Raw genomic sequence first — 26,364 nt, 5'->3', positions numbered from 1 at the left:
CAGGTGTTTAATCCTTGAAGTCAGTGAGATCACTGTGTCCCTTTATGTGACAATCTGCTTGTCACATCACTGTGTTCAGCCTTGGCCCAGAAATTGCCATTAAGTTAGAATGTGAACTGTGGACCTCTAAGAATGTTTAGAAATAGGTTTATTGAAGATATTCTTCCTCTTGCTCCATTTTCTCCTTTCAGTGACAACCCTTACCTTCTTCCCAACTACTTGCTGTGTCTCCTCCAGTGCAGTTCTCGTATAGTGTTATTAACAGTCCAGTTCCCACTCACGGTGTATGATAGAGATATGATAGCAGTAAATGACAATAAGACAAAATCACCGGAAACATATAAAGCAATTCATCAGATTCCAGTCATCTGTAATCTAACTGTTTCAAGTCTGGAAAACAATCCAAGAACTCTTCTTTGTAATACAGTCCCTGCTGGAAACATCAGCAATCACATAGCCAGATATTACATTTCCATTCTAGAGGGCATCTCTGGAGAGTTTGAGATGAACAAGAATCAAGGAAATTATGTAAAAATGTATGAAAGAAGAATCACATGAGTGAAAAATATAGATTTTCTTTGATATATGCTATTGTTTATCTTTTGGTTTGTAACATATTTGGAGTGAGATAAAATTAACAGCAGTGGTAATAAAATAAACAATAATTCTTCAAAATTAAATTGGTGGATCAAAAAGGGATTAGTAAGACTTGCTTGAGTTACTTCTGGGTCAGATCTAGAGAAAGGCTTTCCAGGTCCACTCAGGGTCCTTATAAAGAAAATGGGAAATATGTATGATTCTAAAATAAGTACTCAGAAGCAAAAAAAGTATTTATAATATTAAATATTTTGTATTGACATCAGTCATGCTTTTTTTCAGTTATACAGAAACAGTTTACTAAAAATTTTAAAATTCTGTGAAAAATCCTATTTTCCTTTTTATTTGTATCTCATATTAAGAAGTTTGCTGTTTTCATGCCCTTCCTTTTTTATTTTGATTTTTTAAATGTTTAACTGGAGGATAATTGCTTTACAATACTGTGTTGGTATCTGCCATACAACAATGTGAATCAGCTCTAAGTATGCCTGTGTCCCTTCCCTCTTGAGTTTCCCTTCCATCCCCCAACCCCATCCCACCCTATAGGTTGTTACAACACCAGGTTGAGCTCCCTGTGTTATGTAGCAACACTTTGCTTCCCACTGAGTGGAAAGTGCTTAGCTCCTCGGTCCTGTGCGACTCTGTCACCCCATGGACTGTAGCCAGGCTCCTCTCTCCATGCAATTCTCCAGACATGAATACTGGAGTGGGTTGCCATTTCCTCCTCCCGAGGATCTCCTCCACCCAGGGGTCGGATCTGTGTCTCCTGTGTTCCCTGCATGCAGACTGATTCTTTACCCACCAAGCCATCGGGGAAGCCCCAGCTTCCCACTAGTCACCTATTTTGCTTATGCTAATGTTCTTGCCCTTCTTAATTTCTCTTTTTTCCCCTCCCTGCTTCCTCCTGAATGCCAAATACTTGCATTAAAATATTAATGATTTTTAAGTTAAAAAATGTAAAGAATCAAGCACTTCTATTAGAAGATTCCGGTATACACAAGAGTAGGTTTTAGCAGAACTGTCATCATGCCCAGTTCCATAGCTCAATGACAATTTTAGATGCCTGGGGACCAATGAGTTTTGTGGTCCCCAGTGGGTATATCCACAGAGGAATGTATGAAACTTACTTTCATTCAGATAAATCTCGGAAGATTTTATGCCAGTTATAAAACAGCTTTAGAAATATCCAGAAATTCAAGTGATTACAGAATTACTCAGATGTCTGAATATCAGAAATCTTTGTGACCTTCAGATTCCTCAGCTCTGAAGAATCAAGCTAGATTTGTTAAGGCTGTTTTCATGGCAGGAGTCTTTTTAGCCAATATGAAGCTGGAAACAATGATCATTTTTGATGCTCAATCATACAGATGCAAAGTGTATTGAAAATGCATCCCAAATGCATTTTGCATCCCTGCAGCATTTGTGATGATTAAGTGCATAGTAAAATATACTTGGCTTACAATGTGTCACATGGTAACATCAGAAGATATCAGCCTTCTGATCTTTGTATTATAAATGGAGTATGTGTTTGTCAGCATGTAAGAATCCTAGGAACTTTGTACCTAGAGTTCAGGAAGGCACAAAGCAGACATGTTATCCTGGATGAGATAAATTCCATGGATGTGGAACTTAGCATTGGAAGATCAAGCTCTCACGCTTAGTACTTTTGTGACCTTGACCTGTCAAGTCGTGTAACCTCTCTGAGCCTGGGTTCCCTTGTTTGAAAATACAAACAAGGGAAAATTATTTGAAAATTGCCTCCTGTTTCAGTGAGTTTTAGATTTTGTCATTTGTTCATATTCTATTTTATTTCACAAAGGATATGAAATGCCATGTGTGTGTTTGGAGATAAAATGTATTTTCCAGCACTTTGTAGATTATACAAATATAATCTACCTGCCATTCCTATTGGGATTATTTAAATTTCTGAGGAAGTCTACCTCTAGAATGAGAGTGCTTCTAAGCAGATGTTCCAGAGACCTCCATTTAATAATTTCCGATAAAATAAACATTTATCCATGTGTTACATAGACTGGTTACAGATGCCAATTTAAAATAAGCCTACAACAAAAGACTATCCAAGACCTTTTAATTGGAGATTATTTTCAATTAATAAAAATATCAGATTCTCACTTAATTCTTCCCATTAATACATAAGTGAAAAGACTATATCCATCTGTCTGTCGATCTGTGTATATAGTCTGTTGTTTATGGTTGTTATTTAGTTTCTAAGTCATGTCTGACTCTTTGCAACCCCATGGACTGTAGCCCACCAGGCTCCCAGTCCATAGGAATCTCCAGGCAAGAATACTGGAGTGGGTTGCCATATCTTCCTCAGGGTATCTTCCTGATCCAGGGATCAAACCCCTGTCTCCTGCATTGGCGGGCAGATTCTTTACCACTGCCATACCTGGGAAGCCAGGTATATAGATAGATAGATATGACGAAAAAGCTCTTAAGGATTAAGTCTCTTTTCCCAGTACTATCTTTCTAATACTTAGTATCTTGCTAATCATTAAAAAAATGCACAAACATTTGAGAGAGTATAAGTAATAGGTGCAAATCATTTTCATTCAGCTTAAAGACAATGCTTTTGTTGCATTACAATTGTGCATACCTCACAGTAACACAGGGGCTTTGAAATATCAGTGGCCTACCAGGTCCCTTGATTCCTTTTGTTATCACATGCCATTTGCCTTAATCTTGGGTACTAACTGTGCTTATCTGCCCTCTGCATCTAAAGCCTCCAGAAAGATTGCTTCTGCATGGCCTAAGAGCTTTTATCAGCTCACCCAGTGGCTCTTAGGCTTTGCTGCTTGAAATCCAGGAGTTACGCACACGGTGCCAAGCCCTTCTGAACAAATGAACTGTTCTCCTCCGTAAATGATCGCTGTTTATGCCAAGGCAGCCACAACCTCCTCTCCTTCCCTTTATGAAAGTGAAATGGAACCTTAAGGACAGACGCCACTGGCTATCTGGCCTCATCCTCTCCAATTCTCATGGCTTAATTTTACCTCAAGAGGAATTACTGGACTTATTGTGAATTGCTGCAAGGTTAGACCCTTTTCCTCTTTTATCCTATAGTTTAAACTCCTTTGATTTCCCCCCCCCCCTGGTATCTATACAGTGTATTTGGCTGATAGTAAAACTGTTAATAATCTATTTCAAATTATCTGATGTGTATGCTTACTTTTCCTCCTTTTCTTTAAGAGTTGTCTAGGGAAGTTTATTCAGTGAGTTTTTGTTGTTTTAAAATTAAGGAGGAACCAGTATTTCCTAAATATTGAGACTTTTGAAAACATTTCCTTGACATTATAGTTCACGTAAGACAGAAACACTGAAGTATAGCTTTTAAGAACTATAATGTTTCATGATTTATGAAAATCCTGGAATAAGTCTTTTCCTGGAGTCAGACACAACTGAAGCGACTTAGCAGCAGTAGCAGCAGCGGCAGCAGCATACTACATGAAACTGCATTTTCAGGGAATACATGAAGAATACAGCCATGATGAGAGCTTTCCAATGAACATTATACATATTCAGTAGTTATGATTTCTCTGAAAATTGAGTTTGAAGACCCACATCCATGGGAAAGAGTATTCTTTAGTGGTTTTAAGGGCTTTGACTTCAAGGTAGGCTAAATCTGTGGCTGAATTCTGAGGTTCTACTTATCAGCTGTGTATCCTGAACAGTTCTTTAAACTAAGACTTCATTTACTCATATATAAAATGGTGATGGTGCTCCTAAATCACAGGATTTTCCAAGGATAAAATGAGACAAATATGTAAAGTAGGGGGTACATAGCAGAGTTGCTGCTGTTGTTTTTGTTATTGACAAGTTGAGGAAGGAAAAAAGAAAGGGAAACTAACCTGGAAACTTCAGGTTTTTTTTAAGATCCCTTCTGCTGGAGTCAGTTTAGAAATCCCCCCTCAGAAAAAATGGTAATCTCTGGGCAGGAAACAGGGAAGTTGCCTTGGGAGGCTAGGTTCTCTGCTGGGAGTGAGAGTGAATTCGCTCAGCCGTGTCTGACTCTTTGCGACCCCATGGACTGTAGTAGCTTACCAGGCTCCTCCATCCATGGGATTTTCCAGGCAAGAATACTGGAGTGGGTTGCCATTTCCTTCTCTAGAAGATCTTCCCGACCCAGGGATTGAACCTAGGTCTCCCGCATTGTAGATAGGTGCTCTACCCTCTGAGCCACCAGGGAAGTCCTATCTCTGCTGGGAGAGCCACCATCAAATTTCAGACTCACTTCTTTCTGCTCTGTGGCAGCATCATGTGACTGACAGTACTACCTCTCCTGGACAGGTTAGGTGCCTTCACTGCACTGAACAATAAATCATTTCACTTTTTGTTAGCAGAGCCTTCGCATTTCTTAATCCTCTTGCGAGGAATCTCTAGGGAGTCTCTCCCTCTCTGCTTCCCTCCTCCACAGAAAGAACTCAGAACCCCATTTGGGATGTTATAGAAGCTTAGGGATTCAAATTTAAAGGAATACAGCGAGTGGTTGAAAAGTGGCCTAGTCACCTTCTTGCTCAGCTGCTTCCGCCTTTGCATTGATCTGCCACCTCTCTTTCAAAGAAACAGGCATCCTTGTGTGCTAAGTCACTTCAGTTGTGTCCAGCTCTTGGTGACCCCAGGGACTGTAGCCTGCCTGGCTCCTCTTACATGGGATTCTCCAGGCAAGATTACTGGAGTGGGTTGCCATGCCCTCCTCCAGGGGATCTTCCCCACCCTAGGATCAAACCCATATCTCTTATATCTCCTGTATTGGAAGGCAGGTTCTTTACCACTAGTGCCACCAGGGAAGCACCCAAAGAAACAGGATTCATCTTTAATTTGCCCTATGCCATTTACCCCTCTGTTTTGTATTGGCCCAGTGATTTCCTTTGCTTACACTTAGCATTTATCAATCACAATGAGCAATGAGTGTTATGGTGTGAACAGCAAATTCCACAGGACCCTCTTCATACTGGGGAAGGGGAACATCTGCTCCTTTCCTGTTAGGATGCCAGGATTTTAGAGGTCAGTGTGTTTCCCCATCGAGGCTTAAGGCTTTGGGGATCAGTGGAAGTGTCAGGCTCCAAGCACTATAATGAATGGCAGTTGCTGACTGGCTGGGTTTGCCTGTTCTCAACAGGGGATATTCAGCATAATGAGCTGGGACTTCGTGTGCTCAACACACCCAAGCTTGGGGAGTGAGGCAGGCTGTGCCTTTTTTTCCTTCCTGTTTTCAGAACTGTATTTTCATCTTGGAAGAAATTATATGGAGGTCTTCATTAGTGGCATCCAGCAGGGTTAAGGCTCCATGAGGGCTGATAAGTTCTATGGCTAAAAAAAAAACCCATCAGCCTTTGTGCAGGGAGCTAAAGGTTTAAGTTGCTTGAACCGGAAAGAGTCTGAAGAGGTGATTATGTTAAGCAAGTAATGTGTATCGGTAACATGGAATCAAATTATTAGGGTCAGTAACTTCCTGGCTCTCCAAGTGCGTTAAATGAAGACATGACATGGCGTTTGTGCCGGATACTTCATGATGCCGCGTGGTCTCAGTGCTGTCCCGTCGTCTGTACTTCACAGCATGTCGCCTCTAATTTCATGGGATCGTCTGTGCTACGGCTTTAATAGATGCTCATGATCTTGAGCTTCCTTTGAACTCACAGCAGGGCAGTGCAAAACCATTATTGGAAGCACTTTTAGGCGTTTTGTGTTATGTATGAAATTATTATTGCCATCATTTAGAAAGGTAGATATATCCTGTTCCCATGCTTCCAATACTGTACACTAATTTGATGGTAAGGAGAATTACTGAAGGGGAAAACACTGAACGCAAAAGACCTTTTTGGAAACTAGTTTTAGAAAGGTTGTCAAGCCAAGTGAATTAGTATTTGAAAGGCATTTGAAAAGCCAGTGGATCTCAAAGTGTGGTACCCTGGCCAGCAGCACTAGAATCACCCAGGGAGGTGTTACAGATGCAAATCCTCCTGAATCAGAAATTCTTGAGGTGGGCTCAGCAATCTGTGTTCTAACAAACCCCCCAGGTAGATGCGTGCTCGAGTGTGGGAAACACTGCTCTAAGATCTATGCAGTAAAAGAATGGGACAGACCCATGTGTTCTGGGGCAGAGCAGTAGACACCACAAATGTAGTATCTCCCCTCGTGGACCTCATTAAATTACAAAGGACTATGTGGAACTTCACCCAGCTGAACAGAGCCTGTAATTATCCATACCGTTTCTTTCTTGCTTTGAATGAGCCTGCTATTTTCTTTGGTCTCAGAGAAGTGGCTAACAAGAGATGACTAATAAGCAACTCCTGTGTGCATTTCAGAACCATCCCCCTTGCAATATGTATATCCATGACCGTCGTCACTGTTGGCTACGTGCTAACAAACGTGGCCTACTTCACAACCATTAGTGCCGAGGAACTGATGCTTTCAAATGCAGTGGCCGTGGTAAGTTTAAGCTGGGCTAATCCCAGTTTGAATTTAGGCTAATGAATTGATGCAGTTTTATAGCTGTTCCCTCCAGTGGAAAGTGTTTTGGTAATTTAGTAATTTTTTTGAACTGAATGATAATGAATATTTTAAAAATTTAGGACATACCTTAGCATATTCCATTTAACTAAACTACAGCTATAGCTACAGCCGTAGCTGTTGATACAACTACAATCCTATACGATTTCTGTTTTATTAATTTCATGTAAAATATGTCCACATATGCCAGCTTGAAAACACATTTCCACACACACACATTGAATAGAAGGCATTATTCTTCCAATGTGTCTTTAAGTACAGGTGGGCAGTTACTGAATTTAAATGAATTCATTTTGGGGATATGCAAATTGCAATTTATTCTGTACTCTTTCCTGTTTAGACACTTTTTAAATGCTAACTTAAAATCTTTCTCCCACAGTATCACTTTAGAATTTCCAAGTAGACCATATGCATCTGTTTTTTTTTTCTCTAGTATATATATCTTTTTGAATACTAGCTCCTAGGATATTATTAATTTGGGGAAATAGAGTTATTCAAAGTTAAACAGATGTCATTTTTATTGTACTTCTCAGAATATCACAGAAGCTAATGTGTATTTTAACTCCTAAAGAAGTGGATACTTATAATTTCACAGCATTTTCCAAAATTTATTTGACTTCAAGACCATCTTTTGCTTCCAGAGGTCATGTTATGGGACTGCTCTTCTGTGACACAGACTTTTTGGTATAAAAACTTAGCTAGTAAGAGAGCACTCATTCATGACCTTGTAACAATGAAGGGTGGAAAAAAAGAACTTTCCGCCACTAGATGTCAGTTCCTTTTAAAATAGTCACTATTACCTCATAATAATCATCTGCAGGGAACATCCACAGGGAACAAATTATCCCATTTCGTGAACCTATGTATGAGTTCACTGTATTGAAGAAGACTTTGCCCACTGCTGTAACTTCTACCAGACAACCAAATGCACAGAGCTTTCTGATGTCAGGTCGTCATCTCATCTTACTAGACAAAGGGCAGCACTTAGTCTCTGAGCGTAATGTGGTCCATTAATTACATAGCGCCAGTTGCTCAAGGACAAGTAAAGAATCCCACATCTTTTTTTTTTTTTTTAATATATCCTTCATGAAAATTTGTGGTCTTGCACATGCCATAGAATAAAAGGAAATGTCATAAACTTCTTTCCTCCTTTATATTTTCTGTGACTTGATTTCCTCAGACTTGTATTGGTATTCTAGCCTTTTAATAAGAAACTACAGAAGGAATTGGCAGATACCTGAGAGGGTGGGATTGACTTGATAAACAGAGATGAAGCTGATGTGATTTTTCCGGGGCAAAAGATTTTCAGAATGGTTCTCATCTATGATACACATATTAAGTCATCACTTATTTCTCATCACACTTCTAAGTCATAAAACTAGGATTGGTATATGGAATAAGTATCTGCAACACTCCTCAGTCTGCCTTTTTACTTCACTGTAAATATGTGGCTTTCCCGACTAAAGAGAAGGCATCATACAGAAGGATTTCTGTCTCCAAAAGGAGAAATTCTGAACTGAGCTTTTTTTTTTTTTTACTTCCCAGAGTCAGAGACAATAGATATCATAGTTGATAGATTTGATAAATGGATCACTGCTTTTTGAAGGTAGAGGAAAGGTGCTTGTTTAGACCGTTGTCCATAGTTTGTAGCAAGCAAGGCTTACCTGCCTTTGATTATTATCCTAAGAGGTTAGTCTGACCCTAACCCAAAAGAAGGATTGTAAAACACACACGTATCACCAGGTGAACAGAGAGCCATGGAGCGAGTTTGGCCTAAACTGTTTCATTTTATTCTACTTTCTGGCAAAGCATTAATTTGCTCCCTTCTGCCTTTCACTAGACCTTTTCTGAGCGGCTCCTGGGAAATTTCTCATTAGCAGTTCCGATCTTTGTTGCCCTCTCCTGCTTTGGCTCCATGAATGGTGGTGTGTTTGCTGTCTCCAGGTGAGTGAGTTCAAGCCTTTCTAGAAAGGCATTTCTGTTTTTGAGATGGGATGTGATAAGGATAAGTTTAAGAAGAAAAGAAATAGTGCCTCCAAACCTGTTGTTTTTAAAGTGACGCGCGAGATTGAAGTCTTCCTCAGCACGTCCTATTCTGTCCATTAGAGGGCACTGCTTGTCTGCTCATAGCCGTCTCTGAAGCCAGGCATCGAGGGTTTTTTTGTTTTTTGTTTTGTTTTGGATGTACGTCTATAACAATAGCATTTTATATCTAGTAATAAAATCTTTGGTTTCTCTAAAGAAAAGATGACAAGAAAAAAAAGTAAAGCAATAGACACAAGAAATCACCATCCCACCATCTGTATCCCTTTTGTTTTGTTTCATCTAGAAATTCCTTTTGATTTAATATGATGAAAACCCAATCAGATAAATATGAATATTTGGTGTGTGTGTGTATGTTGTTTGACAGCACACAGGTAATAATAGGAACCTAGAACTAAATTCCCTACCAGCTATGTATATGGGGGCACAGCTGTGCTGAGTCGGATGTTGCTATTGTTTCTCCTCAAGGAATCATATTTTGGCAGATATTTATAAAAATCAAAATTTGATTTCTCATAATGTACTCTACTTTAAAAAGCAAAACCTAAGTAATCACCATTTGGTGAAAAGAAGGTGCAAGTTTTCTCTTAGATTTCTGGATTTTCCCCCTTGGAAATGATCAATTATACATTTTTCTCCCATCAGGTTATTCTATGTTGCATCCCGGGAGGGTCACCTTCCAGAAATCCTCTCCATGATTCACATCCGGAAGCACACTCCTCTGCCAGCTGTTATTGTTTTGGTAATGCATATTAACATGTGTATCTAGATATAGCCTCAAAGGACAGGTTAGTAAGGAGGATTTCTTTCTGTTCTCATTCATCTCTAAATTGGCTCTCTTTGTATCATGGTGGAGTTAGAGAGGCAGGATGCTTTCCATTGCTTCCCTTTATCTAGTATGCTGTGCTGTGCTTAGTTGCTCAGGTGTGTCCAACTCTTTGTGACCCCATGGACTGTAGCCCTCCAGGCTCCTCTGTTCATGGGGATTCTCCAGGCAAGAATACAGGAGTGGGTTCCATGCCCTTCTCCAGGGGATCTTCCCAACCCAGGGATTGAACCCAGGTCTCCCACATTGTAGGCGGATTCTTTACCATGTGAGCCATCAGGGAAGCCCAAAAACCCTGGATTGGGTAGCCTATCCCTTCTCCAGGGGATCTTCCCAACCCAGGAATGGAACCGGGGTCTCCTGCATTGCAGGCAGATTCTTCATCAGTTCTGATGCATGTTTGATGCTTTGGAGCAATGACCAAATCACTTCTCTTTCAACTTTGTAAAAATTTGTGAAATGGAAGGGAAATGATTACCTGGGCTTTTGCAAATGACTTAGAGCCTTCGCAGAAAATGGTTTAGAGTAAAAAGTCCTAATTCTACTTATTGAAAGTGGAGCTAAAAGCTACAGTCCCCAAATATCCAGATGTCTCATCAGAGGCCCCATATGATGAAACACATACAGATTTATAGAAAAAGTCAATGAAATCCTAGACACTGAAGTGATTCTGTGCTTAAAAGTGAGACTTTTGAGGGCAGCCTAAAGGGAAAAAATAAAAGCACCACAATTTAAACTGGAGCTGTAGGATTCTTTATGCAGAGAAAAGTATTTGCAAAATGTGGGATACAGAAGACTATGTAAGGTGTGCAAGTCTTCAAATCCTCATTGGCAATATTATATTCCTTTTTATTTACTATTTTGTAACATTTTTCTCCGATGGAATCTGCTGTCAGGACCACCATAGAATGCATTGAAACATCTTTTTTTTTTTCCCATGAATTTCATTTGTTTCAAAATGTCTCCTTGAAATTTCTTTGTCAAGTATGTTTACTCTGTGTGGCATCTGGAAGTTTACGTCACTTTGGAAACAGAATGTATTTATTTGGTGAAGAGGATTTTTTCCCTTTAAGCTTCCGCCATCAGTCATGCCGTCCTTGGTATGTGCAGCTGGAGAGACTTACTATGCTGATCTCTGCACTTCATTCTCTTCTGTGGTCTTGAGGGTCATACGTGGCAGGCACATGGGGAAAGGAAGTGTGGGGGAAAGAAAAGTCATGTTTTGCATTCAGGAGACCACACAGTCACCTAGAAGTGGCTGTCATTCCTGTATGTGCATAGCCAGGAGCTCACCAGACACCATTCACAGAGCTTTCTGTAAATTTTTGTATTGGATACACTTTTAATTTTTATTGTTATTTATTAACCATCTCTGCCCTCTGGATCTTTAAATTTTGAGTTATTGAGTGTCCTGTGTTTTACTCTTGGAAAACACATTCTCTTAATGAAAAACAACAAAAAATAACACATCCATGTATGTGTGTATGTAGGAGTAAAGAGTAAGATATAGCTAGGAGGGTAGTTGAGTATAGATTTTAATCACGATCCTAGTTAACCAGTGAAAATAGTCATTTGGAAAATACAATAATATTGTGTAGTGATGTCATTGCTTATTATCATGTTTGTTCCCTTTTAACTCACTGAGTGTGATTTTTTTCTTCCTTCCCCCAGCACCCTTTGACAATGATAATGCTCTTCTCTGGAGACCTCTACAGTCTTCTGAATTTCCTCAGTTTTGCCAGGTGGCTTTTTATTGGGCTGGCAGTTGCTGGGCTGATTTATCTTCGATACAAACGCCCAGATATGCATCGTCCTTTCAAGGTAACCTCAGCAATCTTCATGGGTTTACATAAATCTTCCTCCTAATATCTGGTCCTCTCTTTGTCATAACTTGATGATGAGAAGCTTGGGCAGAGGGCAGAATCCTCTAAAATAAAACGTTTAACTCTTGCAGGTAATGCCTTCATATGGGATTTATTTTAGTTTGGAAAAAATGGTTGATTAGCTTGCTTGTGATGTACTGAGCTTTGTATGTCGCACTTTTGAAAAGGAGTATTAATATTAAATGGTCGTTACATTGATTTTTCATTAATGTGCCTAATGATCTGATACATTCAAAATACAGACTACTCTTTTATGCTGAATAGTTGTGGACAATCATGCTGAGAAAGAGTGAGGCAGATACATATGAAATCGACACTAATTAATACTCTACAAAGGAATTATTGTTATTTAATAACTAAATCATGTCTGACTCTTTGTGATCCCATGGACTGTAGCCTGCCAGGCTCCTCTGTCCATGGGATTTTCCAGGCAAGAATACTGGAGTGGGATACCATTTCCTTCTCCAGAGGGTCTTCAAAAACCAGGGATCAAAACTATTTCTCTTGCATCTCCTGCATTGGCAGGCCAATTATTTACCACTAGCATTACTAGGGAAGCCTCTAAAAAGGATGCTGCTTTTCAAAAAAGGCATTTTGAGTATTCTTGAATGTTATGACTTGTTACATTGGCCCTTTTCTGCATCATGCACTCCAGAAGTAATAGAGATGTAAAATACTTAAGAAAGTGAAGATGTCTGAATTTACCACTTAATAGAACATCCATTTACCATAACGATGCATTTCCTTTTGGGAAGGCTGATGAATATGCTTCTCATCTCCTTCAGCCTTGAATGTTCATGGTTTGATTTGAACTCACTATGTATTTGCTTTTAAGAAATAACACAGATAATGTTGTCCATCATGTTGTCAGCATTTTTTTCTAATTATATTCATTACCTAATGCTGGCGACATCTTTATTAGTGGTTGAATAGGAGTTGGCCTATTTTATCCCTGTCAGTTCATATTGTGAATCTCCAACAGAAAATCAATATGCACTGAAAGGCTTTAACATGTAACAAGCAGCCTGTGCTCTTGGCTCTACATTAAAGTGGATTCTAATCATAATTATCAAAGAAGCAATCTTTTACAATCAGAAACATAAATCATAATGGTACTTAACTAGTAAAATAATTCAAACAGAACGTCTCTAATGAAACATACTTATTTATCCTTAGATTTTGTTCTACCCAAAGATTTAGTTTTTAATTTAAAGGAGTGTTTTCAAATCAGTATCTGCTCTGTGCCCTACTCAAGAGATTTTCGTAGGAAGGTAAGTGGGATGGTGCCTGTCACCTGGTCGCGTGATCAAAGTGTATCACCTGATCTCATGACCAGTGCTCAACTCGGATCTACCTTCTGTCTCCTAAGCCATGCTTGAAGTGGTTTTCTTTTTCACTATGTTCCAGGTGCCGCTGTTCATCCCAGCTTTGTTTTCCTTCACATGTCTCTTCATGGTGGCCCTTTCCCTTTATTCAGATCCATTTAGTACAGGGATCGGCTTCATCATCACTCTGACTGGGATTCCTGCCTACTATCTCTTTATTATATGGGACAAGAAACCCAAGTGGTTCAGAAGAATGTCAGGTAAGATTTTTAAGCAGTTTTAGGACCTTTGAGAGACTGTGTTGTAGAAAGCCCATCTCTGTGTACATATATGATACATACCTCAAAGTCTGAAAATACCACTTGGGAAACTGCTAATTTGAATATATTACTGCATTCTAATGAGAACTTGAAGAAGAAAAGGCAGGAAGAATTTTTAGGGTAGAGTCACTGAATCCTTTGAGGGTATTTAGTTTGATTTTCTTTAATCACTTCTTAGAAGAACAAATTTTTGTATAGAATTTTTATAAGCAGTACTATAAACCTAATTTTTCTACTGAATCCCTCACTTACCTAATTGTTTTTATCCTGGGCTGAATGCACTTTATTGATTCTGTATGGTAACACACTACTTAATGAGTGGTGTGAGATTTGGTGGGAGGTCATGTAGAGTCTGAAAAGTTCTCAAGTATCATGATTTCTTTTATTATAATATTGCCCAACTGGTGAATCATGGAGAATCATAGGAACAACAAGAATAATCAAGAAAAGAAGAGCAGTTGACAATTACTGAGTAATTTCTATGTGTTAACATACAGATATATAACCATATTTAATCCATAACCATATATATAACCATATTTAATCCTTACATCAACTTTCTGAGCTAGAAAAAAATTATCCATATTTTATAGATTTTGAGTTATGGTATGGAAGAATCCATATAACTTGTTCCAAGTCATGAAGATATTAAGTAGGAGACCTAGAATTCCCACTTGGGCAGATTTGCACCTTCCAAAAGTCATCCTGATGAGAGGGACAAAGAGAATGGAACAGAGAGCATGAGGCTGAAGACATTCTCAAGAATAGTGATTAGTGGTTATCACAGTAATCCTGACAGAACTGAGGAAAGTTTGAATACAGGTGATGTTGGCAGGGTCCAGAGGAAAATGAAAGATATTAAAGATGAAAAATCAGCAGAGCTTGGTGACCAGGTGTGTTGAGGGAGGAGAAAATATAGTAAATCAGTAGGTAGGAAGAGTACTTAGGAATAGCCTCTGCCAAAAGCCATCAAAAGCCTGACCCTCCGTCAGGGGCTGGGAGATTCTCTCTTACATCACCGTCTCTTTCATTCCTCCACAAGATCCATGTGTGAATTTGTTGATTTCTATACCCAGATGGGACAGCCAGAATGCAGGAAGATGTAGCATTTTTTAAAATATTTATTTCTTTTTGACTGAAGGATAATTGCTTTCCAATATTGTACTGGTTTGTGCCATAGATCGACAGGAATCAGTCATGTTGTACGTTAAGTACACACATGCCCTCTTCCTCTTGAACCTCCCCCATCTCTTCCCACCCCTCTAGGTTGTTACAGAGTCCTACTTTGAGTTCTCTGAATCACACAGCAAATTCTTTCTGGCCATCTATTTTACATATGGTAGTGTATATGTTTCCATGTTATTCACCTGGGATTTGAAGCCATAGCTGCTGGACTTCAAATTCATGTTCTTTTTATACTGAGTGCCTGGGGGAAGAGAGAAAGAAGTAAAAAAATATATCCAGAGGAGCAAATGTGTTCTTGCTGGTGAGTTTAGAAATCCTCTTTTGTTCTTCTCATTCATTTTAATTTACTTACTTTACCATCATTAATTTTTTAAAGCCTAGTGAAAAGTTCAGGGAGCGTTCTGGTAAAATTATTAATAAATAATGTCAGTGTTACTAAATATAAAAAAACAAACAACAACTTTGTGTACATTTTGCATCTCTACTGTGCTGCACAAACTCATTTAGAAGCTAGTCCTTTAACATAGACTTCAGCTACTACCTTTTATTAGCTTGGGATTTGATATCTTTAGACCTTATACTACTATTTATACCTGCATTTTGTTTCCTAGCTAGCAACATTCTTCCCCAAAGAAGTGTTACTATAAAAGTTAGGTTCTTCAGCGCTAACACAGGAACACTGATTGCCTAGCAGTATATTTAATCCTTGTTTCAGTGGTCAGATGACATTAGTTTTCTGTAGAATAGTTTTAGTAAACTTTTCTCTGCTGGAGGCAGTAAATATAGAGTTTTTTTCTGAAAAAAAAAAAAAAAAATCCAAGTCCTGTTACACAATATTTACCATTAGGATTGCTTGTTATTAATTTTCAGGGTAGATGAGTATTTACCACTGGGAGGTCTTTGTCCATTTCAGAATAACTAGCTAAAGACAATTAAAATCCCTGAACACATGGAAAACCTTGAGAATTTTAGGAAGAGCAGGTTGCCTTAGAGTTGAACAATGAGAGAGATTACATGAGAGAAGGAGTTCCTTTTACTTTCCCTATTGAATAAGCATTTTGTCCCTCCTGTTTGTAGTTAGCCAAAACGCTAACAAAGCTTTCCTTCTGCTAACATGTGCGTATTTTCTTTCATTTCTTTGCTGGTGCATATTAACTACTGATTTTCCTACTTGCTCCTTCTTTGATGTTTTTCCGTGCTCATGTAATTTTGAAGTTTTCTGTTATTTGTCTGTCTCGAATAGCGTTTTGAACATCTCCAAGGACTCTAAATGTAGTGTTAGCCATTTGTGAAAGTAGCAGCAAGTAGTTGTCCCATAATGGTTATTTGGTTCTCAACAACGTCATCGAGTCTTACCAGGGAGCGTGGCAAATCTGCCTCTAAACTGCGATCATTGTAACCCTTTATCTTTATAGTTGCCTTGAAAGTGAGTCTGCAAAAAGCAACAATCCTCCGTAATTTTGTTTGACTTTCCTCTTAGGCAGCATTCTTATAGTAAAATAAAGAAAGTTCATACTATTCATTGCAGCTGTAGCAAGTGGTTTCCTAGCCTTTGGCCAAAACAAAACACACACACAGACAACACAGCAGAATCTGAACCACCGTCTCACCTCCTCTCCCAACTGTTTCTGTTTGGGGCGAGAGAAACTCAGTGTGAACTCCAAGGCCAGAGAGCCTCTGCTTGGTGCCCTGTGTACAGATTCAACATCAGATTGTTCTGTTGGGGAACATTCTTTAGCCTTGATACCATATTTTCACCCAAATATGCATGAACAGATTAGCCCTGTGAAATGATAGTTTATCAAAACACATCTTTCCGAGGATGCTTCATTGAAAAAAAAAAGAAAAAGAGGTCACCAGAACAGCATTCAGAAAACAGGGAGATAGACTGCTGAGTTCAGATAGCCAGGGAACTTCAGGACCGGAGGAGCTGAGTTTCAGAGATTTGATGTATTTCTGTGGCCACAGGATGCCAGTATTGAACCACGTTTCATTTAGCGTTCCTGGGATGAGAAGAAAAAAAAACGTGCTCTTAAGGGAACAGTCAGATGTGCAGAGAGCTTTTTTCCACCATCTGTGACGGAGTGTTTAATTTTTCTGGATCTTTATTTATTTATTTACAGAGGCATGAGCTTCTCACCCAAGGAAAAAGGAACAGATACCCCACCGATGTAGTGAAATTCATGGAGCTAGCTAGAGCCAACAAACACCAGCCAGGCTTCCCCACAGCCCTTTTACTTGGCTGCCTCTCTTTATCAGTCAAACCTCATCCCAGCTGAGACTGAATGGGATGACTGGAAGCTGATGCTTCTGGCTCCGGGCGTGATGTGGAGGACAGCTGTATTTAAACAGAATCTTGAGTTATAGAGGGTCACACTGGGCAGCTCCAGCAGAGTGACTGTAGTCCGTCGTGATGGACAGTGATTTTGCAAAATCAGAGTCCTAAGAGCATAGTCTGCATACAGTGTGTCGTGATCAGTTTGTTTATGGTATTTCACTGAAAGCTGCTACATGCATTTGACAGACTCTTCATGAAATCTGCAGTGCAAGCTTTTCAATGAGTTTAAGCCTGTCTACATTTCTTAGGAGGTCAAATCATCTTCACTGTAAGGGTGAAATGAAGCCAGGCCTGTGAAAGGGTTTTGAAGGCTTTTCAAAAAAACATAAATACTGTTATTCTTATTATGATTTCTGGGAAAGCTTGGTTTTATGCCAATACTTCAATAGGCTTATTCACATTTGGCTGTAGCTCCTATGCTTGTACCAGGCATGATTGGGTAAATCAGATTTGCAGGGTCAGAAGTTGTTTCATCTGATTTCAGAAACAATTACTGAACATGAAAGGCAAAGCTAAAAATCCTACAATTGCTGTTTGGCTTTACATAACTAAAAATATCAAATGCAGACTCAGTGGCTCAACTTTATTTAAAGAAATATTGTGGGACTGAGTTATCCCGAAAGCCAAAGACCTTATATGGGTAGGGATGCAGTTGGAGGCCACTGGCCTGCAGCTTTCCTGGACAATCAACAAGTTTTTGTTGCCTGTGTTTCTGGTAACTTATCCAAGAAATCATTGCCTAGACCAATATCAAGGATCTTTCCCCCTATGTTTTCTTCTAGGAGTTTTATGTTTTCAGATCTTAAATTTAATTCTTGGATCTATGTTAAGTTAATCTTTGTGAGTGGTATTAGGTATAAGTTAAGTTTCATATTACTTATTTGTTTATTTTTTTGGTATATATATATAGTTTTCCCAAATACATTTATTGAAGAAACTGTCCGTTCTCTATGGTGTGTTCTTGGCCTTCTTGTTAAAAATTAGTTGGCTGTATACATGGGAGTTTATGTATGGACTCTTCATTCTGTTCCACTGATCTGTAGGCCTGTTTTTATGACAACACCATACTCTTTTGATTGCTCTATTTATAATATGGCTTGATATATAATCAAGTATTGTAATGCCTCCAACTCTCTCCTTATCTTTTAGGATTACTTTGTGGTTCTAAGCAAATTTTAGGATAGTTTTTTTTTTTTTTTTTTCCTGTGAAAAATATCAGTGGAATTGTGATTGGGATTGCATTGAATCTCTAGATTATTTGGGTTATGTGGACATTTCCCCAATATGACCTCCTCTCAACCTATAAACACAGGATATCTTTCCATTGGTTTGCCTTCTTCACTTTCTTTCATTAGTCTTGTAGTTTTTAGTGTACAGATCTTTCATCTCCTTGGTTTTATCTATTCCTAGGTGTTTTAATTTTTGATACAGTTGTCAGTGAGTTTGCTTTCTAATTTCTCTTTCAGCTAATTGATTGTTAATGTATGAAAAAGCAACTGATTTCTATGTGTTGGTATTATATCCAGCAATTTTACTGCAATTCATTTATTAGTTCCAATAGCTTTTTACTGGTTTTTGGGGATTCCTATATATAAGATCATGTTGTCTGTGAACAGAGATTAGTTTACTTCTTCGTTTTTGACATGGACACCTTTTATTTATTTTTCTGCCTAATTGCTCTGGCTGCTGCTGCTGCTAAGTCGCTTCAGTCGTGTTTGACTCTGTGCGACCCCATAGATGGCAGCCCACCAGGCTCCCCCGTCCCTGGGATTCTCCAGGCAAGAACACTGGAGTGGGTTGCCATTGCCTTCTCCAATGCATGAGAGTGAAAAGTGAAAGTGAAGTCGCTCAGTTGTGTCCGACTCCTAGCAATCCCATGGACTGCAGCCTACCAGGCTCCTCCGTCCATGGGATTTTCCAGGCAAGAGTAGTGGAGTGGGGTGCCATTGCCTTCTCCGAATTGCTCTGGCTAGAACTTTCATTACTATATTGAATGCATCCTTGCATTCCAGAGATAAATCCCCCTTGATCTTGGTGAATGATCCATTTAATGTGTTGTTGAATTTGGATTGCTAATATTTTGTTGAGAAGTTTTACATCTGTATTCACCAGAAATATTTGTCTGTAATGTTCTTTTCTTCAGTGTCTTTGTCTGTACTTAGTTTCAGGGTAGTTGTGCTCACTCAGTTGTGTCCGTCTCTTTGCAATCCTTTGGACTGTAGCTCTCCAAGCTCCTCCGAACATAGAATTCTTCAGGAAGAATGCTGGAATGAGCTGTCATTTTCTCCTCCAAGGGATCTTCCTGACCCAGGGTTCAAACCTGCATCTCTCACATTGCAGACAGATTTTTTACCACTGAGCCATCAGGGAAGCCCGTCAGGGAAGCCCATCAGGGAAGCCCGTCATGGCAATGCTGGCTTCATAAAATGTTCGGAAGTGTTCCCTCTTCTTCATATTTTCATGTTATTGATTTGTGTATTTTTGTCTCATCTTAAAGAACTCCTTTTAGGATTTCTTATAGGGCATGTCTGATGGCTACAAATTCCCTCAGCTTTTGTTGGTCTGGGAAAGTCTTTATCTCTCCTTCATTTCTTCATGATAGCTTTTCTGGGTAAAGTATTCTTGGTGGTAGTTTGTTTGTTTGTTTGATTTTTTTCCTCTGAATATTTTGGATATATAATCCCATTCTCTCCTGGGATCCCAATCCCAATCTCCGTAAGATTTCTGCTGATAAGTTTGCTGATAGTCATATCAAGATTCCTTCATATGTGATGATTCTTTCTTGTCTTGCTGCTTTTAAGATTTTCTCTGTGTCCCTGATTTTTGAGAGCTTCACTACAATGCATCCAATAAAGATCTCTTTGGGTTGAATCTGTTTGGGAATCTTTGAACTTCTCACACCAATATGGCCATATCTCTCCCCAGATTTGAAAGTTTTCCCCATTATATTTTTAAATAAAATTTTTGCATCTCCTTCTCTTCTTCCTGGATTCCCAAAATATGGATATTCTTTCTTTAGATCATGTGCCGCAGTTGATAAAGGCTTGCTTCTTTTTTATTTTAATTTCTTTATTCTCCTCTGACTGGATAATACCAAGAGATCTGTCTTGAAGCCCACAGTTTCTTTTGAGCCTACATGTTGAAGCTATCACATTTTTCATTTCATGTATTTTATACTCCAGAATTTCTTGATTTTTTAAATGATTTCTATTTGTTGAATTCCTCATTCTCTTCATGGACTATTCTTGAGTTCATTGACTTGTCTGTGTTCTCTCATATATCACTCGGCTTCTTTCAAATCATTACTTTCAGTTTTTTTTTTTTTTTTTTTTTCAGTTTGCTCACAGACCTCCATTTACTTGGGGTCAGTTACTGGAGTAGTACTGCGTTATTTTGATGGTGTCATATTTCCTTCATATTTCTGATGGGTTTGTTCTGATGTTTATGCCTTTGAGGTGAAGTCACCTCTTCTGGCCTTTTCAGACTGGCTTCAGTAGGGAAAGCCTTTCCCCTGGAGGTGGCTGTGAGAGCACTTGCTGGGTGAGATGCAGTGTCTTCGGTTCCTGAGGAGGCACAGTGATTCAGCCTCCATGCTACCCCACTGGCTGATCTTGGCCAGAATAGGGGATCTTTTATGCCTAAGGCTACAGAGGACAGGCAGCAGATGGGGCTATTAGTATCTTCAGAGTCTGAGGTTGCTCTTTGCCTATATGGAGAGGTCTAGTTGAGGAGACCCTCTTGGTGCTTGGTCTGGTGTGCTGACTCGCAGAGCTATATTGGAACTGGGGTCATAGGACCAGGCACACGTGGAACTACTACAGTGCCAGGGCCCTGGAGCTTAGGCACAGTTGCTGCGGGCATGGCACAGGTGTCTAGGGTGTCGACATGTGCATATAGCTTATGGAACTGATACTTGGGTTTCACCCGCTCTCTGCTGTGACTTGTGAGGAGGGGAGTGGATAAGGCAGTGACAAGGGCCCTGGGATGACAAGGTGCTCTGGTGGCTTGGGCTCAGAAGGCAGGATGCAGTAGTAGTGCAGCCTTGGAATGGTAGGTTAAAGTCTCAAGTCTGCCCCCACCCCTCCCCACCATGCAGAGCACTCACAGGATGGCAGTGGTACACCCCCAGTGGTTGTTAGAGCTATGTATTGAGACTCTGGGGAACTGGGCACAGGGCGTGGTAGCAAGGCCCTGGCAGCGACAGCTCAGAGCCTCAACCTGGCTTGGGAGGTTCAGGGCAGTGGTAGCCTGGTCCCAGTCTTGATGGGTCAGAGCCCTGACCTGAAACCTGATGGGTAGCCCCCCGGCAGTGATGGTTCAAGAGCCTCAATCTGGGATAGGGGTGAAGCTCAGGGTACCGGCAGCCTAGTCCCAGCAATGATGGATCTGAGCCTTAACCCCCCTGCCTGCCAAGGCAGGGCTCAGGACAGGAAGGTTGCCTTGGTAATGGTGGAGCAAAGCCCTAACCTGGGACTGGGGTGGGCAAAGAACAGTGGCGGCTCTGGTCTCATATGGGGAGGTGTGCTATGGTACCAGTCTGTGAGAGTGGGGCACAGCAACAACTGGGACCCTTGAGGGCAGGTCTCACCTCGGCAACAGCTCCAGCCTCTGGGAGTAGATCCAGAGCCCAGAGCCTTGATACTACAGACTGCTCCATCAGCTAGGGTCAGCATCGCTGAAGACTGAGATACCCTTGTACCCAAAGCTGCTAACACCCACGATGGTGAGGCTTGCTGAAGCCCTTCTGCTCTCCTTCTCCTCATGTGGTGATCTTCCTCTGCAAGGATTCCTTCCAGTGCTTAGCAGTTCCCTCCAGGGAGATGGGATAATGGGAGCAAAATGCTTCCTTTATTTTCCTATGTGGCCATCCTTGATTTTTGAGCTCGCCTTGTTTTTTGCTACTGCTTCTGTATTGTCTAGAGCTTTGCCTGAGATGTTTTCTTCCATTTGTATCTGTTTATTGTTCTTGGTTTTCTCTTTTTGTTTGCTTGGTTTAGGGGGAGAAGATAAGCATCCCTGCCCTCTGTCTTGCTGATGTCATTCCCAGGTCCTTCATTCTATTGATGAAGCAAATGAGGCCCTACCTAGGAGATAATATATTTGCTCAATAATATACTACAAGTTGAGACTGGAAATTATATTCTGATTTTGCTGCAGAATTGGATGTACTCTTGTAGGTGCAAAAACAACAAACCAATTTTAGACTTAAGATGAAGTGTAGTTTTGAACATTAATTTATACCTTGGTCCTATTGTCTCAAAGATTTTCAGCCATTTTATTCATGGTTCATGAATAAAAGTCTTTATCTGAAAACAAAATATTAATGTACTCTTGCTGAGAAGCCATCATAGGAAGTTACAGAGGTGACATGTAAATTAATTGAGCATGATAGGATTCTAATGAAATAAATATTTCTTGAAAGTGCTCAATATTCAACCCCAAATAACTTGCATTTTGTTGTTTATATGTATTTCTGATATCTGTGCATTTTAAATTTCTCTTCTTTATTTCTTTGTAGACATTATAACCAGAACATTACAAATAATACTGGAAGTTGTGCCAGAAGAAGATTGCCATAAATTATGAATTAATGCATTTGAAATCTTGGCATTCAATCCTTGGCTTTGTTTCTGCCCAAAGGCTGAAACAAACAAACAAAAAGGATCTTCACTCCATTTTATGAAAATCCAGAGGATTGCAACTTTGGGGATGGACTAAAGGAATTGGTTATTTCTATTTAATTTTCCAGTGTTTTCAAAGTGGTTACTAAGAAATTTAGTTATTACTCCATGTAGTTCTAGAAAGCTGATATGCAGATATACCATAAGTTCATATGATCATTGAGTTCCCTATACCTACCTGTTGAAGTTAGGGAAAAGGCTATAGAATGTATAATTACTATAGTCATCTTTGTCTGTAAGATATCTTATGGCTAAGAACCTTCAAATTGAAGACTGAGATGTTTTCTGCATAGAAGGGTTTTGTAAAAACAATTTTTATATGCTGTAGATGACTGTACTGTGAAAATTATTTCTACTCTTTTGGGTAAAGAAAAGTGTGTGCCATCATTATGGACAGTGGAAAGAAATTTATTTTACATAGGCATAGCATGGCTTCCCATAGATACCAACTTAGATATCCTTCATGGTTTAATGGATTATATCCAGAACATTTTGAACAAAGAACAGAGAGGGTATGCCTAATTTTAATGAATCCATTAAAGAAGAGCTTCTAGGGGTTATTGTTTAGGAGGCAAATTCAGGAATTATGTTTAAGCAAAAAAATATCCTTGAGAATATTATGTTAGGATTTTTTTATTCATTCATTATCAGGAAGCTCTATGGATACATGCCATTTTGTTTTCATGGTAGCCTAATTGATCGGGAGAGGATGTAGCACCTTTCTTAGAGTAAAGCAATAGTCAGTTTGGTATTAAATTCTCTTAAGCACAGTCATGTGTTTCACTAATAATTTATTCTTTGATAAATTTATCTAAATATGTGCATTTTAGATCTTCAAATTAACAATATCAACAGAAGACAGAAATCACCAAGAGAGAAAATGTCCAAAATGTATTGCCCATATCTATAGTTCTATATATACATTGTCAGTGATTCTGAATAATATTTCAATTTCATAGCTGGTTTTACATGGTGATGAATTTTGACAGTTTTTACATTTTCTCTTTGGGCAAAACTGCCCAGATCAATTAGGAAAAGACATGCAGGAGGCTTGTGTTCAGTCCCTGGGTTGGGAAGATCCCCTGAAGAAGGAAACGGAAACCCACTCTAGGAGTCTTGCCTGGGAAATCCCACAGACAGAGGAGCCTGGCAGGCTACAGTCCATGGGGTCTCAAAGGGTTGGACGTGACAGCATGCATGCATGCTAAGGAAGAAATGTCGCTGCTAAATAAGATTTACAATTGATGTTTCTAAAAAAGAATTTCATTTCTGCATTTAGGATTGGTCAGTAGTCTCAGTAATCTCTTCACCTTAATTATCATTCAACTTGTGAAAGAGATAACGAATAACAAATTCACTGAAAGAAACTGCATGCAGTGTGTATATTCAGACAGGTATTATTATGCTAGCTTTAGAAAACATTGCGGAATTTTCAAATAAGAATAATGTAATGAAATTTCTTAACTCTTACTTAAGTCTTGGATTGAATAGTCACAGCTAGAATATTTTCCATTCTTTAATTTTTGTCCATTTGAAAAAAAGATTTTTGGAAAAATTATACTGATTAAAATTAGTAACAGATATTGAGTTCATAGGCAGTTGATAATAATTTGAGGCAATTACAATTCCTTAACTTTCAGTTAATTAATTTCAATTTCAAATTTTAATTAATTAAATTTCAATTTAATATATATCTGAGATTGAAATTTTTGCCCAAACCTAGTGTTTGGGTCTTTAAATGAATTTATAAACATTCCTTCCTTTTCTCTTACCATGGGTTCTTAAAATTGGATATGAAATTTATACTTCTTATATCCATTTGTCTACGTCTCTTCCCACTAAATAGTTGCTAAAAGTAAAAACAAATTTCTTGTATACTATTTTTTCTAGTCTAGGCCCATATAATCTAAACCAGCAAACTCTTTTTTTTTTCCATTGAGGAAAAAAAGCATCATGGAAATTTTGTATACTTCTGGATTATTCCTGTGGAGAAGGCAATGGCACCCCACTCCAGTACTCTTGCCTGGAAAATCCCCTGGACAGAGGAGCTGGTTAATGTGCTTATATAAACAGTGACAGATAGGTCTCCTCATTTTGTTTTTTCTTTAGTTTTGGTTCTAGATTTTCTTTTAAAGGACTTCCCTGGTGACTCAGATGGTAAAGCGTCTGCCTATAATGTGGGAGACCCAGGTTCGATTTCTGGGTTGGGAAGATCCTCTGGAGAAGGAAATGGCAACCCACTCCAGTACTCTTGCCTGGAGAATCCCATGGATGGAGGAGCCTGGTGGGCTACAGTCCATGGGGTCGCAAAGAGTCGGACACAACTGAGCGACTTCACTTTCACTTTCTCTTTTAAATATATCATTATACAAATTGATTAGATTACACATTATTTACATCATTTTAAAAAATGATTTTATCATTGTTAAATTTATAATTGTAATGACATTTAATTTTTTAATTTTATTTTATTTTATTTTTTTACTTTACAATACTGTATTGGTTTTGCCATATAGATGGAAAGTCAGTTAGCAATTTTTTTTAAAGTGATGATTAATTTGTATTTCTACTTATTCTTAAGATATATCATGACAAGACACAGGCCTTTTGTAATCATTCATTTAATATTCACAACATTTATTTGGAATGGTTTTATGTCAAGCAGATTCTAGTTTGAAAACTCCCCTACACACTTTTTTGTATATGTGTATTTTTATACTAAATAATTTTTTCTCATATCTTTAGGAAAATTTTTTCTCATATATATTTTTTATATATTGAACTTTTGCATGTGATATATTTGTACCAATGTACATTTTCAAATGTTTAGATACATTTTATCAGTTTATTATAATGCAAAAAGTATAAGTAGCCAGTATAGTTTATAGCAGCTAATATAACATTTTCAAATGTTCTGCCTTTTAGGAACATAGATTCTCAAGTTTTTAATTATGAATTAAATAGACCTAGTAATGACTTCCAAAGCTCAAGCAGTCTGATAGACGAAATGGAATGACTCTCCTCACACAATTATGAATATTTCAGTAAAAGTTTTTGACCTCCTTTAAAAAATATTGGATTATTTTTCTGAGATTTTTTTCTTTTATGTAATGAAGAAAATTGACCATTATAAATGGTGTCTTGGTCAGCTAGAGGTAAACTCCCTTCTTGTCTTTCATTAGGAGATTAAAGATTTATCTTAGAAAATATGGCCAAACATAAACAGTAGGTGTGTATATACACACATTTGCATACGTACTTGTACTGTATCTATCCCACTTGTGAGGTGCAAAATTAGGGCAGAGTATTAGGTTACATTAGCAGTTCATGGCGGTTTCTCTAACACTAAGATAATATACTTTGAAGCAAGTTTCTAGACTGTTTTGTGTGTCTGGTACAGTTGCTTCCCCACTGCTATTTGATATATCAACAAATGGTTAACATGAGTAAAATTACATAACTCAATAGAATTCTATGTTGAACTGAATCAGTCTTCAGGAAACTCATTATCTCTAGTATTTGAGATGTACGTAATGGTAACTGAAAAAGGGCGCACCTTTGACCTGTAGCTGATTTCTTACAGTCAAGGAATGGGTTATGAAAAGATAGAAACTGATAGAGAGTAGCAGGAAATG

General features: G+C 38.7%; 1 protein-coding gene across 2 annotated transcripts in view; it reads left to right on the top strand.

Moving 5' to 3' along the window:
• Positions 1 to 24,911, top strand: part of SLC7A11 (solute carrier family 7 member 11) — an 87,045-nt gene extending 62,134 nt beyond the window's left edge. Inside the window, exons 7-12 of one of the 2 annotated variants that reach the window (XM_005691243.3) lie at positions 6,924 to 7,047; positions 8,969 to 9,072; positions 9,817 to 9,913; positions 11,669 to 11,818; positions 13,288 to 13,465; positions 22,567 to 24,911. In XM_005691243.3, the coding sequence (XP_005691300.2) occupies positions 6,924 to 7,047; positions 8,969 to 9,072; positions 9,817 to 9,913; positions 11,669 to 11,818; positions 13,288 to 13,465; positions 22,567 to 22,634 (721 nt within the window). In that variant the 3' untranslated portion in view covers positions 22,635 to 24,911. Of the gene's footprint in view, positions 1 to 6,923; positions 7,048 to 8,968; positions 9,073 to 9,816; positions 9,914 to 11,668; positions 11,819 to 13,287; positions 13,466 to 14,791; positions 15,229 to 22,566 lie in introns of those variants that run through there. The other variant, XM_018061535.1, reaches the window with a different exon arrangement.

The sequence above is a fragment of the Capra hircus genome, chromosome 17 (genome assembly GCF_001704415.2).
Source record: "Capra hircus breed San Clemente chromosome 17, ASM170441v1, whole genome shotgun sequence".
In the NCBI taxonomy this organism is placed as follows: Eukaryota; Metazoa; Chordata; class Mammalia; order Artiodactyla; family Bovidae; genus Capra; species Capra hircus.
Note: the sequence above shows the minus strand (reverse complement) of the source record. Positions and strands in the feature narration are given on the sequence as shown.